Source organism: Neolamprologus brichardi, chromosome 19, assembly GCF_056152115.1.
Source record: "Neolamprologus brichardi isolate AB-2024 chromosome 19, ASM5615211v1, whole genome shotgun sequence".
NCBI lineage: Eukaryota > Metazoa > Chordata > Actinopteri > Cichliformes > Cichlidae > Neolamprologus > Neolamprologus brichardi.
This window is the reverse complement of record NC_142122.1, coordinates 932,321-951,673: the sequence shown is the minus strand read 5'-3', so window position 1 is coordinate 951,673 and position 19,353 is coordinate 932,321. Positions and strand designations below refer to the sequence as shown.

The 19,353-nt window shown below is 43.1% G+C and overlaps 1 protein-coding gene across 11 annotated transcripts in view; it reads right to left on the bottom strand.

The window, feature by feature from the left end:
- The window catches only part of myt1lb (myelin transcription factor 1-like, b), a 116,481-nt gene that overhangs the window by 55,329 nt on the left and 41,799 nt on the right, over positions 1-19,353 (bottom strand). For all 11 annotated transcript variants that reach the window (XM_087832699.1, XM_087832697.1, XM_087832698.1 and 8 more), the window contains 2 exons: positions 12,323-12,368; positions 10,348-10,381 (listed from right to left, as the gene is read on the bottom strand). In XM_087832699.1, the coding sequence (XP_087688825.1) occupies positions 10,348-10,381; positions 12,323-12,368 (80 nt within the window). The remainder of the gene's footprint in view (positions 1-10,347; positions 10,382-12,322; positions 12,369-19,353) is intronic.

The following is a 19,353-nucleotide window of genomic DNA, read 5'->3' as shown; positions in this document are numbered from 1 at the left end:
GCCATCCTTGTGCTTTACTGGCAAATAAATTTGGCAGTCATCGGCATAACAATGAAATGAGATCCCATACCTTCTAAGGATAGAACCCAGAGGCAATAGATACAGTAAAAAGAGCAGTGGCCCTAAAATTGAGCCCTGTGGGACGCCGCATGACAGAGGAGCAGAAGACGATTCGTAACCGAGAAGGCTGACAGAGAAAGTTCTATTTGACAAATAAGACCTAAACCAATTAAGTGCAGTTCCACCAATACCCACTACATCATGTAATCGAGAAATTAGAATATTGTGATCTACGGTGTCAAAGGCAGCAGTTAGGTCAAGCAAGACAAGAACAACATGGTTACGTGACACGATACGTGAGAAACCATGAGAATTAGCTGAATCTAAATGTTATGGTTAAGGTGGGTATTTGTAACTTAGAATTTCCTGTTAGAGAATTTCACATTGTAGATTCAGCAGCTTGTAGGCTATTTTCAGACGGCCTACATAACAAAATGTGTCAAACAGTGAGACGAGATGAGGGCGAGTAGTTTCCAGATGTTACTCAGGGACAGTTTTGGTGTGACGGGGTTGAACAGCTGCAGCTAGCTGTCTGATTGGCCTGTACTGCTACTGACTATCACTACAAAGAAGTCATTGATTTAGTGCAGGACAAAGTCAGTACTGCTTTAGTGTAACACATCAGGTTAGCATTTCATTTTGCTTTGATTATTTTCATCAAGGTCGTTCATAATGAAATAATCAGGTTGGGAAGTTGGATGAAACAGCTGACCTCGAGCCTATTAGAGCGCCTGCAAATGGACAGTGAAAGTCATTAACCCCGCCCTTCAAATATTGGACGTTCAATGTTTGGCTGTGGTTTTCACCTGGTGGGAAAACAGGCTTCATTCAATTCGTCCTTCACTTAGAAATCAGCCCACAAGCTGCTGGAGGCACCGAAGGAACGTCTCACTTGTGAAGTGCTCGTGATAACCGATGTGTTTTTAATCACAAAGGAAGAGGATATTTGTGGAAGCAGATCATTCTTTGGGTCTTTTCTCTACGTTGCGAGTAAATGAGGTTCTTCAGAGGGACGCTGCAGATTTATTCTCTGCTTTGCAGCGATCCGTCACTCTTTCTGTGCACTTCCTGCTGTTGTTGAGCTCCTCCACTGTAGATACCCGAAGACTCATTGTGCCACTCTGCCGGCCGCTCGCTGCTCTCATATCAGTCTGAGTGCTTTGAGAGCATGACATAGTGGAGAGAGCAGAGACGGCTGTGTGCGAGGGAGAGGGAGTAAATAGCATCCCAACTGCAGAGATGGCATTTAAGTGTCTCTCCCTTTGCACTCCAATAGTACTGCAGACCCATTACCTCAGCGCGAGCCTTTGTGTGTCTACCAGCATCCGTGCGTGTGCCTCAAATGTATTTCCGAGCCATTCCTCCAATCATCTCCGTGCTCCCACGCGACTCACCCGCTACCTTTCCGTTCTGATCTTTTTCTCATTCATCATGCTTCCCCTCCTGTCCTCCTGCCAGAGGTCTCTGCTAAGGTGTAATTTAGCTCCTGCTGCTCTCTAATTTCTACCTTAGTCAGGGTGGGCGTGGCTGCCCCCCCTGACACCATGGATACAATCTGTCAATCATTCCCCACAGCCAGGAAATTGCGTTCAAAGCGAGAGTAATTATTAAGTCTGCCCTGTGTGGGTTGAATTGAACACCCTCTCCGTTTGGCACACAGAGAAATATGTCCTCAGAGGCAAGGCCAGGTGGATTAGCGAGGCTTTTATTGCTGCTTAGAACAAGGTGAGCGCTCTCTCATCTCACCTTTTGTTTCGCCTAATCTCTTTGCCTTTCCCTTCCTACCGTCCTCATTCTTCGCTCATCAATATCAAAACGGCCTGTTCTACGAGAACGTTTAAAAGAACGAGGGCTGGAAAACAACACTTCTTGATGTTTATGCCCAATTTACTGCAGGTATCTCTGTGAAAACAATGGCAGAAGCCAGAGGTGAAAGCATGAAAGAAAGTCTCCCTAAAGTGAGAGCGTTCAGTGAATCCTGTTTGTTCAAGTCCTTGAAAAGCTGAAATCAAACCCGGTGAGCAGGATGTTGTAACAGTCTGTCTCCTGGCTGCTGCTTACCTTTCTGTTTCCACACAAAAATGTTGATTTATTTCCAAGCCTCGCGTTCGGGAACCACATGCCTTTGTTTGCCAGCGTACGGCTGAATAAACGCTACGATTATGTGGATTCTAGTGCTCAAACCACAGAGTTTAAATAGCATCAAGGACAGCAATTCCCAAGATGCCTTGCGCCAACATTTGCTGATAACTTCCCCTTGTCATTTTTAATTACCGCCAGCATCTTCTTCAGTCACCTGTATCAGTGTTGACTAACCATAGAAACCTTGTTAGAAAAGACCCGTTAACCTCTGCTCGTGAGCAGATACGTCTGCGTTAACAAGGTGTCCTGCTGCTGCTGCTCAATGACTCCACTTCTGACCTCCAACCTTTATGTACAGGACGTATTCTTCATTAACGGCGTCCTGCTGAAGGCTGGCACTGCACTCAGAGTGCAGCTTTTACACGAGCTTCAGCCTCAGAGGTGGGCTACCATTACAACCTATTTCTGCCACAGAGTGTAATTAAAAGCCAGGTTAGGGTTTGGGTATGTGACGCTTCAGAGTCTGAAAGCTGAAGCCAATGTCCAGCAGGGATGACTCGTCAGATTGTATAAAACGAACCTGCTGCTCATGGATCTGTGAGCTCAATAAACATTAAAGACTCCTTGCATTTATGGTTCATTTCTAGTCTTATTGAATATGACATGATGTTCATTTAGGAAATTATGATCCCATTACAGTCAAAAAGGACCGGAAGGTCTTCAAAAAGCTAAGATGGCAACAGCCAGAACACTCAAAACAGGATCTCACGAACCAACATTGTGGCGGCTTCATCTATATTTCATACGCAGTGTATGACTGCTATACCTGCCATGGGGAACTCCCACTGTCTGGACTTCCTGCTCCATAGAGGGCACTCTCGACCTCAGCCAGAATAAATGACGCTTTATTGAGCGGTTGAGTTGAAATTGATCAGAGATGATACTCAAAGCACAGTCTCCGGGTTGAAAGTCATGGTGCCTGATAGCAACAAGCCCAATAAGCCTGTATTTCTATACAAACACGTGATAAACACAAATAGATGGACTGATGGGACTTTTTATTTCAATACGACAAATATTTTGAGCTCACAGGAAACCAGTTTGGCCTCTTTCACAGTCTACAAGTTAGGTGATTCGTTGTTTGTTTGAAATCTGTTTAGCTCCCTGTTGAAGCTGTTTTTTAAATAAATGTGACAGTGCCATGGGAATACAATTATTAAACTGTACTTCAGAACTTTTGGGATTTTTAATACACCGTGTCTATATCAGTCAGTATAACTGGGAGTACAGGCTTCCACAAATACAATGACAACCAGAACAGGTCTGAAATAAGAAATAAACCAGGACCAACATTAACACACCACAACATACACCTACAGACTCAACCCGAGCAGATGGTGGGACTGGGAACTCGATTCCACAAGAACCAAAAGGTAACCAACAAGGGAAATGCTTCCAAGGCAATGTGCGCCCAGGTTCTCAAACATGCCTAAGTAGAAATACTGATTATGAATCACTCAAAGGAGCCCTCAAACAGCAAATCAATCTAAACACAGATCAAAACCTACTCCAAAGAATATTATTCACAAAACTAAAAACCACTTCAAGTGTGCACGCAGAAAAACAAATACAATTCCATTTCAACAAACCAGACAGGGTTCAAAGATCCCGGACAAGCCCCCAATCATCCCAGATTAAGTGCCGTACAGGGACCTCCAAAGATTTAATGAATTAAAAACACTCAAGGACCTCAGAAATTATTCATTGTATCAAGGTAAGATTTTGCATATATTGTGTTAAAAATGCTAAAAATTAAAATGAGCTGATTTTGAGCAGGTCAGGTGGGAATGTCAACCAGAACCGCCTCCAAGTCAACTCAGTGGCTTGATTGTTACTTCTAAGCTTGGCTTAGCATTAACACTCAGTGTTTTCTTTAGGAAATAGTTAGCTCAGAGTGCTAATAATAATAATAGAGGCTTACTCTAGACATATATTTTACATTTGTCTTTAATTTTGTGTTTGATATAATGAAAAGAAAACATATCATCTTCCACTCACTTAAAATTCAGACATCACCGTGACTGAGATAGACAAACTTGTCTTGACGGCAAAGATTGATAATATTTGCTCAATTTTGTAACCACATCATTACACTGTGCTAAAATTTCCTATGCAAAACTCAAACGTTGCTAATCCAACAGCACAGATGTGTATTTGTCTGCATGCATGCAAACGCACTCTCTCTACGTCGTTGTGAACCTAAGCCCTGTGCGTGCATGTCTGCAGAGTCTTATGGCATTTGCAGGGCCTCTGAGGGTATTCAAACATTCAAAGGCTGAGAGAGGTGGAGGATACGGATGGTGCGCCAGCATCTAAAAGGCGGGGGGAGAAAAAGGATGGAGCGAAGGGGCTAATTAACATATTAATGACCCCACCTTCCTACAGCTTCTGTCGGATAGTCCAAACACTTTGATAAGTATGCAAATGAGAGCCGCACCATCTGAAGAGGGAATTAGCTCTGCCAGAGAGAAAAGGGAGGGGGCAAGGGAGGGAGGAAGGAAGGCAGGGAAGGAGGCAGGAAAGGATAGAGTGTTAGGAAGGGGAAGAGGAGGAAGGAGAGCCGGGCATGCTGATGAACTGATATCTCCATGTTTATTTTAGCTGTCTTTAATTATCTTCTGTGCACAGCGTGCCTTGGTGTGTTATAAAACCACGAGCGGTGAAAGAAAAGACTTCCATTCTTGCTGCTCTTGGATCGATGCAGCGGCGCCCGTCAGCCCCGCGGCGATGTGCAGAATGGCTGCAGGGGCTCGAGCCCGTGGGCGGCTCGGAGCGACGACCCCGAGCAAAAAAGGGTGGGTCAGTGTAACGCAGCCTATGCTGGAGCTATAAGGACGAGGGAGACGTGTGGGTGAGACAAAGAGAGGAGAGTGGATCTGTGCCGTGTCGATCGCTTCCTGTTTGGCCTCGTTTCAGCTCTAACGCTGACGATCTAAAGCCCTCTTCCTCGGCCAGGCGGTGACCACCTCATCTCTTTTGTGAGGGAGCAGGAGTCTGACAGGGGAAAAATGAGGAGCTTTAGCTGTTATCCTCCTTACTTAACTGTTCTCAACACTTCAGAGATAAAGCACAGAGGGACTGACAGCAGAAATCTCTGTGTTCAAAGTGAAATCGAGCAAATCTGGATTTGATTTCCTTGATGTATTTATATTTTTTGCACTGAGTTTCTCAGGATTTTGCAGCTTCAGTTCCATTTTTGGATGAAGAACTGAACACAACATAAAAATATCTGCACGAATCTTGGCCTTTGTTTCAAATCAGGGGAATTCTTAACACCATAATTAGCAGAAGCCTGTGCTGTCCTAGTTATGTAAGACGGCTCTTTTTGTCTTTTTGAAATTGGATTACCGCAGGAGGAACCATTTATTTCAAAAATGGGGGGGCTGGGGGTAATTTTTATATCTCACAGTCTCCGGCAGAAAGCTGTCCTCCGCCGTCGAGCCCATGCGCAGTTCTTATACACCCCAATAAACATGATTAGCATGGCAGACTGTAAATATGCAAATGACAGAGGAGATGTGGAGCGAATGTTTATGCTGTGAGCTTTCCCGTCTGCACAAACTCGCCTCCCCGTCTATCTCACGGTGAGCTTTATGGAGACGGGGTCCTCTCTTAAAGCCACCTTTGCTTTTTTCTTTCATAAAAGAAATTCATCCATGTAATTGGAGCTTTAAACGTGAAAGGAAGCCTTTTCCTTCAGTGTCTTTGCTGCTTTAGCTGCGCACAGATGAAGGCAGCTGCAATGGCCGCATGCTGAAAGCACCCTCTCTAAACAGCTTCTTCCCACATGAATCTGAATTATGCTCTATATGTGTGCCTTTCTGCTGCACTCTGACTTCAATTAGCCATCCTGCACATCTATGATTACTGTGCCAGTTGATGGTGACTGAAAAGCCAGACGTGATGTCTGTAACCAAGAGAGTCAGAGACCCCACTGGTGTACTGCGGCTGAGACCTGAGATCCCACTGCCTCAAATGATTTACATTCTGTATAATCTATGAAAGCGACTTAAATAAAGTTAATCTGAGTGGATGAAATGTGCGCTACAGCACAGCTGCTGCTGTATTTATCGTGCCAGTTATTCACCAAAGCGGATATTTTCTTCTCTTTTAACCTTAACATCTTTATTGTCACTCCATTACAGCACCTTTGCATGATTCACAGTCCAAAATAATCCTTTTGTACGTCGCACCGGTGCAGCTCCTCAGATCGTCCTCTGTACGAAACAAGCTGTTTTGGCTCCTTTCTTCTGATTGGCTGCCCCTCCTAAACAAAGGTGGGAGGGGCTTCTTTGCACAAGATGACCATATTAAGAATATCCCCTGTCTATGACATCACCTCGATCTAAAAGTAGAAAAAACTGTGACAATCTGTTCAGGGATTACTGATTATTAGAAACATGGGCCATGTGCATGTCACTCCTCCAAAATCTGAACAGGTCCATTCATCATATGCAAGCCTGATATCGATAACATTACCTAGACACTGTTAATGCACTCGATCGTGGTTATTTATGGATCAGCCGCATTAAACCTGGAGCGGTTCTTAAAATATATTGAATTCATAGATTTTTATGGTTTTAAATCAAGTTTGTTTCTGTTTTTATAACAATTCTCTAACAATGATATAATAACAAAGGATGGCAGATCAGGATATAAACAATAAATATTAAATATTTATAATATAATAATAATAATAATAATAATTTATATAATATATATATATATATAAATATATATATATATAAATATATATAAATATATTATATATATATATATATATATATATATATATATATATTTTATATATATAATATAATATATTTATATATATAATATAATATAATTAAATATTAAAGTATAAATATTTTAAAAAGAAAGAATGAAAATTATGTAAAATCAGCCTTTAAAGTATTATCAGTAGTAGTGCCGCTCAAACATAGACAGGTCTCAGACCGTGGTATCGGTCCCCGGTATCGGGGGAATTTTAACGAGTACTTTAGAAAATGTGGTATCGAGGCCGATACCCGATACCGGTATCGGTGCATCCCTATTGTAGATAATAGATAAATATTAAAGTATGAATATTTTAGAAAAGAAAGAATGAAAATGATGTAAAATCAGCCTTTAAAGTATTATCAGTAAAATCAGGTTTGTGTTGGTTTTTGGGATTTTTACACATAAATTAACAGTTTTCATCTTATAAATTATTAGTTTTTCATATTAATCTCTTTACAAAGCACTACATTTGTCTCTCACTGCATTTGTAACTGTGATCATGTAGTGTCCGTGCTGAATAGGATTTTAAACACGCATACGCAGAGCCGAACGGCCCATGTCAAGCCTGTTCGCCCTGAAGACTATCAGCTCTCCGGGGAGAGAGGCCATCGAGCAGCATTATCGACATTATAGACGCCTCAGCCTGGAGATAGGCTTCCCATCGATCCCCTGATTAATTACTATCTGCAGGCAGCAGCACAGTGAGGGATGGAGGAGGAGGAGGAGGTGAGAATGATAGAAAAAGGGGAGAAAGACTGAAAGAGGGGGGGAGAGAGCAGGGAGAGTACACCTTGGACTATCTATGAATATCAGCTAAAGGCTACGCAGTAATCTTCCAGGTGGAATATTATTTATTGATATATAGGTAGGCAGGAACCCTTATCTTACCCCCCGAACACACAGCCAAGGACAAAGTGAAACTCACACATTACTGTGGTGGAAACAACTCGCAAAGACGAGTAGAGGACACTGAAGCATCCACACTTTCAACCAGGTGACACAACATGGCTAATAGAGAAAAACAAGCATGCCACATGTTTATTCGAGCCTCTGTGCGCACTGTCAGCACCTCCTCGTCTTAGCCTCCACCGTCTAACCAGAAGAGTCCGTATCGGTTAAGAGCTAGCCTGCACAGTGTATCCACAGCTTTGTTAGGAGCTGTTCAGGTATTTCACAGAGTGACACGGCCCGAATGCAGGCGCATAAGCTTATTGACTTACGTTACAGCAGGTCGACGGTCTCAGGGGGACGAGGAGTGACCCCGAAGCCTTTAACTGGAGTTCATTAATGGTAACCGCTTGTCCTGACCAGTCGCCCTCGTCAGGGGAAGGAAAATAAACAACCAAAACCTGCACTTCCTCTAATGTCCACTCGAAAACTGAGGCCATTATTGGGTTGTGGCCTCTCTGACTAACAGCTAGGCTTCACCTGAACTGGACCTCTGAACCATGTATGGAGCATTTTAATGACATTAACCACCAACAGTGTGGCTGCTGTGGTGTTGTTAGCGCTGGGTATCGATTCGATTCCGACTCACAAGGTCCTATTCGATTTGATCGTAACGTTACTAACAGACCGCCCAGGAAGTCTCGTCTTCGCAGAAGTGCCTTAAATGTGCCTTACTTTTAATGGCCACAAGGGGGCAATACACGTGGTTGCCCACACCTTTAAATTGCCCTTTAACCTCCTAGGACCTGCGTCCACATATGTGGACATCACATTTTGGGTTATTTAGACCAAAATACTCAATTTTGCTCTACAAGCACCTGATATTCACTTACGAGGACATTATGCTGCTACTGTTCTATCAGAATTTTAATCGAATATCCTCATATGTGGCTCTTATTTTTCTTAAAAACAAAAATAAGGTAAAAAAAAAAAATCTGGTAATTCTTTGTTTTTACATTCATCGGGCCCCAATCAGCCCAAATATCAAAGAGAAATTAAAAATGCTGCCGTGGAAGAGTTCGGGTCTTAGGAGGTTAAAGTTAACGTCACTTACAACCTTATGGAAGTCAAATAATTTGCTGTAACGAGCACATAAACCTCATTTAAACCAGGAAGACCTGGCCATGAAGGCACAACATTAAATCATATAAAACATGAATAACATAATACTTTATAAAAAGCTCTCAACTCTCCCTGAGAGACATAAGCCTCCGGCTTTAGAGAGCTTATTGGTGACCAGAAAGGTTCAAAGGTTATGCAAAGGTTCAAAATAAGAAAATGTTCAGAGAAAGTTCCGGGTACCCAACAAGGAGCCGACTGTGATCAGCATAAATCACAGGAACAGGTTTGTGCTGCTGTCTCGTCAGCTGAATGAGAAGCTTGACTCTGGACAGCCAGCTGAGTAAAGTATGGTGTCATCTGCATAAAGGTGCACTTTAGCTGTAAACATATTCTGTGCTACATAAGTTATTAATGATAGTGCAAATGAACCTGAACCACGGTGGACTCCTCTGAAACTCTTCAGGAAACCTGACATCTGCAGCTTCCAGCAGCATCACCAAGTCTGCCTAACAGCAGCTCGACAAATACAACAACACAATTATTCTTCTGGTCCATTAATATTGTGATTTGTTCCCAACATAGCTGTTGGTACCATGACCCAGTCGAACGTCAGACTTTCGTCAGTTTCACCTAAGATATTAATATCAGCCAAACATTTAAGCTAAGAGATTATTTCAGATTAACAGGGTGATAATTGTTTAAGCCTGGAGGGTCACAGCCTTTCACAAGATGCCTGATGTTAGTCTGGAGACTGTCAGGTGAGTAATGTACATCGTGTAAATATAAAGCAAACAAGATGTTTTTTACAATCCAACATTTTATTTTCTAGCAGCACTTTGCAGCACGAAGCTTTAACAGCTTAAATGTGGCTCCAGTCACGTTACCTTACTTAAAGCAGGTAAATTAAGCTAATTAGTATCCTGAAGTAGTTCCTGACACAGTGGATGGTTTTAGAAATGACGGCACCTCCTAAAACTGTTCTGAGGGGAAACTTTTCCAGTGACAAAGAGAATAAAGTTCTACCTTCCACCCACTCCACTCACCCAGCGAGAACTTTGAGGGCTGTAGGCGTAGAAAGAGAGAAGGAACTGTGCTGAATGCTTAATGCATTGATAATCGACTATCATCGAAATAACATTGAGAACATGAGAGAAAAACAGACAAGAAATCCTCTTATTTAATATTTCATGTGTGGAGTTGGTGGTGCATGTTTTTGTTCTGCTGTTATCAGAGGATCCAACGGGAGGAGCTCACACAGAGAGGCAGGAATACAGAAAGAATCCCGAGTATGGGATCATCATGGAAAACAGGCAGGTTTGTGTGTGTGTGTGTGCGTGCGTGTTCATTCCCACTGACCTGAAAAGCTCTGTTAATGCTGGATCCACAGGCACTGGAAGAGAAACACAGAGAGATTATGAAACATGTGAAATCCGCCTGAACGGCCACAACTGCGACTCTGCATCAGTTTCCTGTGACATCATCAGGGAAACTCGGAGCTGGAGGGAACGTCATCGTCTATACTTGTGTCTGAGGACGTGTGTGATCTGTCTGCAGCTTATTACTCTCGTCTGAATGTTTGGATCAACAATATGGAAACGATGCAGTGTCACAAAGTCAGACCAGGACGACTACATGACACACTGAAATGTAACACCCGTTAAACTGATAAATATTATATCATATTTGATAAACTAAAAAAACTGAAACTAATAATAACAAAGCTTTTAAGATAAACATTAAAAACTACAGTTTAATGTTAAACTGTCTCTAAATCTAAATATTACAACGTTTGGAAACTGAAAAGAAATTGATTCAAATCTATGATTTAAAATTAAAAGAATTATTGCAGGAAAAATCTCAACATGGTGACAAATATGATTATAAAGACCAAAGATTCAATATACTTTATAATATAAGAGTCGAAATTTAATTTGTAATTTCTCTGTGGCAGCATTTTATTTTGATATAATATTTTTATATGATATGATATATACACATTTGGGTTTTGTGCTAGTAAACAGTAAAACGCTGTCATGTTTGCAGACGATACACGTTTATTTTGCTGCATTCAGAGGCAGCTGGAGCAGAAAGGTTTGGTGTGACGATAAGAAATAATCTTTAAACTTTCATGACAACAAAACTGGTTCGATTATTTATATTTAACATCTGTGATTTTAAAAAGTGCAAAATGTTCGAGTGTCACGAGTGATCATAAATGAACAAATAAATATGTTGAAAGGAAAAAAGTAACATTGTGAGAGCTGAGCCATCACAATGAGAACAATTTAGATACAATGTGTCTTTGGTTGGAATATTTCACTTTAATTTCATGGGACAAAAAGCATGTAGATGATGGAAGCTCCGAAAGTAACAACAACAACAACAACAACAATGATAATAATAATAATAATAATAATAAAATGGATTATTCCTAAAAACCAAGTCTAAAGACCTGAACCCGAAGTCACCAAGATCCCATAATTTCCTTGTACATGAACAGTGGCAATAAAGTGCTATTCTATTCTATTCTATTCTAGCGTTTGGGATCCTGTCCTTTGGTGCACAGACGTGACCCTTGACCCAGCAGACTCGCTGCAGGACTGTTAGACGTCCGTTTGAGATGGTTTGTATGTCACTGATTGCCAAAACTAAACTTTTCTAAATGCTGCTCGTCTAACAGCCGGGACTAGCTTCACAGATGAGAGCTGTAGAAGGATCCGGGCTTAAACATCACTGGGATTAGCGAACAAAGGTCAAAGGTCAGTCCCATGTTATACTGCAGATCCTCTCTGTTTAAATGAAGGGAACGATGATCTCAGTGACACATCTTTGGTTTCGCCTGAACTTCAACCACACGGCTAACGAGCTGCTTGATCCTCGTGATGGAGGAGCAGCGGTCGCCGCTTTCATCCTCGCCTGGTCAAAGATGTCGGGCACTCAGAGTGGATAAAATATGAATGTAGCATCTTAGATGTTTCAGAGTGGACCGAGCCTCGGTTCGGTTTTATTTTCCAGAGGAGAGTCGCTGACAGCTGCCGTTTCTTTGGTTTAAATAAAGTTCAATCACCTGTTTTCACTTCGCAGGGCTTCGTAGGAGTGGATATCGCTGCGGTAGATATTTCATTGTGAACAAAGCTCTTAAAATGTGGATTTCTGTTTCTGTCAGATATAAAACGAGCGACAGAGGAGCAGAGAGCCGCGAGAAAAGCCAACTCGAGTGTGACAGTCTGGGATTTGTGCAGTAGCGTGTGTGCGCTGTGTGTATTTGTGTTGGGGGAGTGAAGGTCACCCTGAATGGTGTGTGCGTCCATGTGCGTGTGTGTGCGGATACCTTTGGAGCGTGTGCGATGGCGCTTATCATCTGCATCCACCTCCATCTGCAGAGAGGCACAAACAAGCTGTTAAACACACAACAGACACGTCGCAAAATTAGCTTTCATTTGGATCCATGTTCGCTCAGGTGCTCGGGACTTTTCTGCAGCTTGTCAAACATTTCAATTCACACCTGACATCGGAAAGAACATTTCACGAGACGACCGACGGCAGCGTTTGTGTAAATGATTAAAATCCTTCAGTAAGATTCGAGTTGTCGCCCTGCGCTGGTAACAGAGACCTAAAAACCTCATGAAAGCAAACAGCCAAACCCACGGGCGTAACGCCAATGCTGTGCTTCGCTTTTCCTCAGGAACTCTTTGGGAACTGTATTAATTTCCAAAGTCTGACCACAACAGATGACGGAGTTTGTGAGCTGACTCCAAAGAAGCTTCATGGTCACTCTTTATCCTCCATCTGCCCCTCGGTGCCAGCTTTTATACATAAACATGTGACTGTTCAATCAGTCAGGTTACAGATTTATTGACCTCATCAAACATCAAACTTCGTTTCCTGGGATAAATATTCCACCTTCCTTTCACATGGAGCCCTGCTGTGGGGCTGAACAACAGTATTTCCTGGTCACACAGCTGTGCTGAAGGAGGAAGCAGTTTGTGTATCAGGCCAGTTTAACATGAGGACTCCCATCACTGCTGGAGCCCCTGGTGGGCGTTAGAGGAACTGCAGGTTTTATTTCTTTATTTTGGCCGGCCCTCAAAGATTGGTGAGGAGCAGTGTTGGTCAAGTTACTTGAAAAAAGTAATCAGTAACTAATTACTGATTACTTCCCCAAAAAAGTAATCCAGTTACTTTACTGATTACTTATTTTCAAAGTAATTAATTACTTAGTTACTTAGTTACTTTTTAAAAACACGATTTACAACCTGAATAGGTGATAAAGTGATAGATCTTTCAGCCCAATTCTACTTTTTCTACATAATCATCATACAAAATGTAATCAAATGGAAAAGTCTCTTTTTAAAACTTGTTTTATTAGTTTTAATCTTTTAACTTTATGCATCAAGCAAACATTTAATTATCTGCAACATTCTCTGACTGGAAGAAATTAGTTTAACATTTAAACCTATTTTCTGCACATTCCAGCACATAAAATAAAATATTTTTTGTGCTTACACTCAGTCTTTCAAATAGATGCAAGTAAAACACAGCAGAAAATAAATAAAGTCAAAGACTAGCGGTCCTGTTGCTCTATTTTCACCTGTAAAGCAGGAGTGGGGTAGGCGGAGGGTTACCCTGGTGCAGGTGTGCAGCGGTCAGTGGAAGAATCCGCGAGTTTCTCTGTGAGTTTCCCATTACGTCGTAGCTACTCGGTGCTTGTTTGGAAGTTTAGGGGTTTTTTCGCTGTAAAAAGAAGTTTTCTTCCCACGCACAACGGACACTAATGTTTTTGTCACTTTTTATGGAATCAAACTCAAAGTAAGGTCAGTACTTCCACGCTTTAAACGCTGCACGCTCATACTCTCTCTGCACTCGATATATGATCCATTGTTGATCTGCACACAGCTGTTGTCACGAACGTCACACTCGCTTACGTCACTGTCATGAGACATTCTCGCAAAAAATCACGGTTTTAGTAACGCAGTAACGCAGCGTTCCTACGGGAAAGTAACGGTAATCTAATTACCGTTTTTGTAATAGTAATCCCTTACTTTACTCGTTACTTGAAAAAAGTAATCGGATTACCCCATGCCCATCTCTGGTGAGGAGTTCATCCATCCAGGAGGGGCTCAGAAAGCTGACGAATTGGCGCTTCTGTCAGGACAGAATATTTCACTTGGATCACTGAAACCCAAACACTGAGCTGCACAATAAAAGCACTTCCTGTCCGCACCATTAAAAGCTCCTCCTGCTGATTTGAAGTGATTGTTGGGAATCATCTAATTATTAACACGAGCCATGCGAGCACACAGCCAGCACACGAAGGAACAAAGACTTTTACGTCTCCATGAAAGGTGCAGATACCGCAGCATCCGCCCTGAAAGAGCCGACACGAGGTATAAAAACCCACAAGGTGACTTTTCATCCAGTCTGAGGTGGATTACACATGTTGGAGCGATAGCATCGCCGCTGCTCGTTGTTCCAGAGAAGCTTTGATAAAACAGAAGAGCACTGGGCATTTTAGTCTCATTTTAATCTCCCGCTCTCACACACACCAACAACACGCGCTCAGCCGGTCCCTCCTTACTGCACTAATAAGATTTACGAGGTATCCTCGCTTTTCATCATTTTATTTTTCTCCCGTCGAAACATTTATGGGCGTTCGTAAAGAAACACACCATTAGAGCTGAGGGGCTCTACAGTAAAGTAAGTGTGGTGTTAATAAATCACGTTTAATAAAAAGAGACATCCAAACAGGGCCTCCGTCACAGCCCAAACCTGCCAGGCAGGCATGAATATTTAGGGACATCTGGAAATAAAGCAGGGACGCTCCGAGGTGTTGGGATTTATGACGGCTCGTTGAGAGGATAAACCTGCCTCAGAGGGATGTGCAGGTCTGACATACACGAGCCCCAGCGGCATCGTGGGTGGGACAAACATTGCTGCGTGGCTACAAGAATTTGATTTAAAACTTTGGACTTTGGATTATTCTTCACGGTTTTCGCTTCACTTCATCGGCGGAGATAGCAGCTTCCAGCAGGATGTTAGCCCGACACACGTCAGCACGGTTCAGTCGGGAGGCCCTGCAACATAAAGCACCTTTAAAAATCCAAATCTCTCAGCTGCCTCCAACATCCTGTGAACTGATTGGTAAGCGACGGCTGGCCTTTCCATGCGTGCAGAGGAGATACGAGCTGTGGACTAAAGTCCGGCTTGTTTATGCACACATGCTAACAGAGCCTATCTGACGCTGTCAGACGCTCTCTGAGGGTTTGAAGCGAGACCCGAGTCGCCGCCGAACACGAGCGGATCCGGGAAGCCTCGTCGTTTACTTCCCTCGAGCTTCCTCGGGAGACTTGGACCCGGGAAGCGCGCACGCCTCTGCAGCTCGCCATATGTTGGCGAGTCATGCGTATTCCGTCTGGCTTTTTCTCTCTCTTAGCACCCCATGGGAAAATGTCACGGCTGTAATGAAGGTTAGCCTGCTTATTGAGGATTAGTTGGAGGCCCACTCCTTCTCTGTCTGTGTCTCAATTAGAGCTGGGATCAATGGCATTAAAGGCCCAGATGAATGACCACTGAGTCATGCTGATCCCTGCTCCAAACGTTCACACTGCTTAGTTAAGGAAACACCTCGAACGATGAGAAAACTCTGCATGTGGGATTATTTGTGCACAGCGAGCAGATTTAACCCAACTAACTGTGTCAAAATGAAAACTGTCCACTGAACGTTCGGTAAATGTTTAAGTTAATGAATTTTCCTTTTTTTCATAAACTCATCGTTCATCGTTAAGAACTGTGATTCAAAGCAGGACTTAGTCGTCTTTGGACCGGAGACACGAGGGAGACAAACGACTGTAACCAACAAACGTTTGATCCTGTTGTCTTTGAAGCAGTTTGGTGCTTTAACACATCCATGAAACAGGAATCAGACTCTCAGTCATCAGTGTGTGACTGGATGAAGTGGAAACAAATCTGTTGCTACATCCACAGAAACTCACATCAACTGTTTCCAATCAGACTCCAGAAGCTCACAGGCCTCAAACTCGCAGCAACTTTGCTTCGATATGAGAACAAAACCAGAACATAGCTGCTGACGACCCGTCTGTGATTATTAACGAGGCCGTGAGGAACCTCCATCAGTCAGACTGAGACTGTTTGCAGACAGGTTGCATTCAGCAGGTGACCTTGGCCAAGGTTGCTCGGATACAATCAGTCCCCGGCATCGCCGGGCAACCGCTGATTCATGTCCCGTTTGGAAGAAGGTTAGTGCTCCGCCGCCCCGCCCCCCACAGTTTGTACGCTTCATCCATTACAAAATAATAAAACAATATGTTCAATCTAAAATATGAGTAACCTGCAGAGTTACGCAGTCATGGTGTGCACCATGTTTGGTGACGTTTGCATCAAGACATCGAAACTAAAATGATATTTTTCAAAAACAAAGTTATTACAGGTCGTTAAAGTTTAACAGTTTTTTATTTTTCTACACTGACAACAATAAACGGCTTCATCAGCTTTCACAGGCTCAGCAGGATTCCTGCTATTAATTATTATTATTATTAATTAATTATTATAAAAGTTTCAGCAGAATTTAGTCTGAAGCCACAAATGTTTGTTAAAAAAAACAGAAACACAAAATCTCAGCTTGAACATTAATGTTGCAGTCGGCCAATCACGTTTCAGACTGGTGTAGGACTCAGTGGCGCCTAGATGAACCCTCTGATGAGCGCCGCGTGTTCGTGCAAACATGACAAACACGTGTTCAGCAGCGCTGCGAGGCACAGCTCAGACTGTTTTTTATTCTCCGGGATCTTTATGACGTCACAGAGATGGCCCTTACATGGTCATCCCAGACACAGAAGCCACACCTACCTTCTGTTTATTTGTGAGAGAGTGCCAATCAGAATAAAATGCTTTAAAGGGGGAGGAGCTAAAGCAGTTTCAGACAGAGGATGAGGTGAGGCGGTTAAAGAAGGATTATTACGAGGAGAGAATCATGCAAAGCTGCTCACTGATGAAACCACGGAGCTGGAAGCAGCAGAGTCCAGTTCAGAGAGGCTGAACTTTTGATGCACAACCTTAATGTTAATGAAGCTAACGGAGTAATTCACTCTTCATTTCACGCATGACGTCCTCGCGGCTTTATTTGGTAGAATCCAAACAGAGCACAATCCTTTTAGCGCGTCCTTATTTGGAAGTTCTTCACGTGTTTTCTGATTTGCATCCATGAATTTTAGCCTGGGCTGCACAAACACACGAAGCAGGTCACGAACGGCAGCGAGACTCTTAATTCAGCTCACATACAGGAAACAGCAGCAGCGTCGATCAGCGTCGAGATCAGTGCAAAAATAAAATGCATCAAAAAAGGTTTCAGGGAGGAGAAACGGGGTTAGCGTTGGAATATGCACAGAGACACAGAACAAGCATTTTGTGTGTTTATGATCTAGGTGGTGATGGGGGAGGGGGGGAGGGGGAGGAGGGGGTGGGGCTCAGACATCTGTCACAACAGTTCACATCGTCATTGCTTCCCTTTGTTTTACCCTTGAAGTTTTGGGAGAATGCGTTTCAGGCATATGGCGCCCAACCCTACCCTCACACACACACAGACACACACACAGACACACACACAGACACACAGACACACACACACACACACACACACACATTGATATTCTGTGCAGCGTAGCAGCAGGGGGGAGCCACCAAAACCGTGCTGGCATTATCGAATTTCACTGCAAATAGGTATTTACGGCGTGCATCATCCAGTGGCAGTAAACACGTGTGCCAAACCGACGCTAAGTGCATCTGAATTAGTGTGAAGGGCCGCCGAGATAGCATCTGAGTGGGCGTTCGGTGTGTGTGTGTGTGTGTGTGAGGCTGAAATCTGGGGAGTGATTCCTAACTAGGAATGAAAATGGTTTTGGTGGGTGACAGCAGCTGTGCAGGGCGCTGAAACGCTGCGATCGCAATATAATAAAACAATTTATGAGCTGGTCCGCCGATGACAGCGCGCTGGAACGGTGTGGATGTGAAACTAACCTGATTTCTTTAACGACTAAGCGGATCTCATGTTTTATCCTTCATAAAACTCTGATTTTATTCAGCCTCGCCATCCGGACGCTTGGAAAACATTCCATCTTTGAGCCTCGCGTTTGATCGTTACATAAAAGCAGCTGTAAACATCTGGGCTTCTATAGTCACCTGACCCTGAGACTTAGCCATAAAGGATGGACACACCACCGGGACATGTTTGTGCCATGTTTTGGTGGAGCCAGAGGTGACCACGTCTATGCAACAGGGTGCAGATATAAGCTAACACTAGCACTAAAATGTACCTGTGCAGTTCTTTCTGCTGTCCTGCAGGGGGCGACTCTTCTGTCTGACTGTATGGAAAATAAGCTTCCTGCTCACTTTCCTGATGACTTCATGGGTTGTATCCCAATTCAGGGTCTGCAGCCTCAACGATCCTCGAGGGCCGCGTACTTAAAGACCGCTAAGGCCGGAAGTGCGAGGCTTGTGAAATGGGACGGTGTAGCCTCCGTTGCGCTGCCCAGGTTGCCTAGCAACCATGATACTAACAGCTGGAAACGTTTCATACGGCTTTGTTTGACAGAAATGAAGGAGAAAATCTTTTGTTCGTTTGTTCGTTTGTTTCTACATGAGCTTTGATCATTCTCTGATTAAGCTCAGCTATTGAACGGCGTATATTTTAAAGTAAAGGCTTTAAAACCAAGTTAGTACAAACGTCACTAATGTCACATAACTTTGCCGACATGTGGCCAACAGGAATGTTTTAATGATCTTCGTTATTAAACATTTGCACATAAATAAGTGACATAATATTCAGTACTTACTTAAAGTTTACTCTTCGGGCGCCCCTCATCTGCCGTTTTTTTTCGGCAAAATTATCCACACCCACCGCCGCGCTATGCATTCTGGGATATGTTGGGCCACGAAGTCTACACCGCCACGTCCTTAAAATTCAGTGAAATGAAGGACGCATTTGAGGGCCGCATTTCGAGCAGCATTCGAATTGGGACAGCCTTCGTCGCGTCGCTGTGACGTAATTGGCCTTAAAATGCGGCCTTTAAGGCTGCAGACCCTGAATTGGGATACAGCCATGGTCTCAGGTGCTTTCCCAGGAAGCAGGACAGGATTCAGAGCAGGTGATCGATAAGCTGATAAATTAAAGTAAAAAAATCTGGTTCCTAAATGTTTGGCTGAAGCTTTTATTGGACGACGTGATCGCTGAATCTGCTTTTGATATCCAGGCAGCGATCGAAGCTGAAGCTCCAGAACCTGCAGTTTGGTTTCCAACACGTTTTTGTGTGAGCAAATAAATAAATCAGTACAAAGAGTCATAAAAGC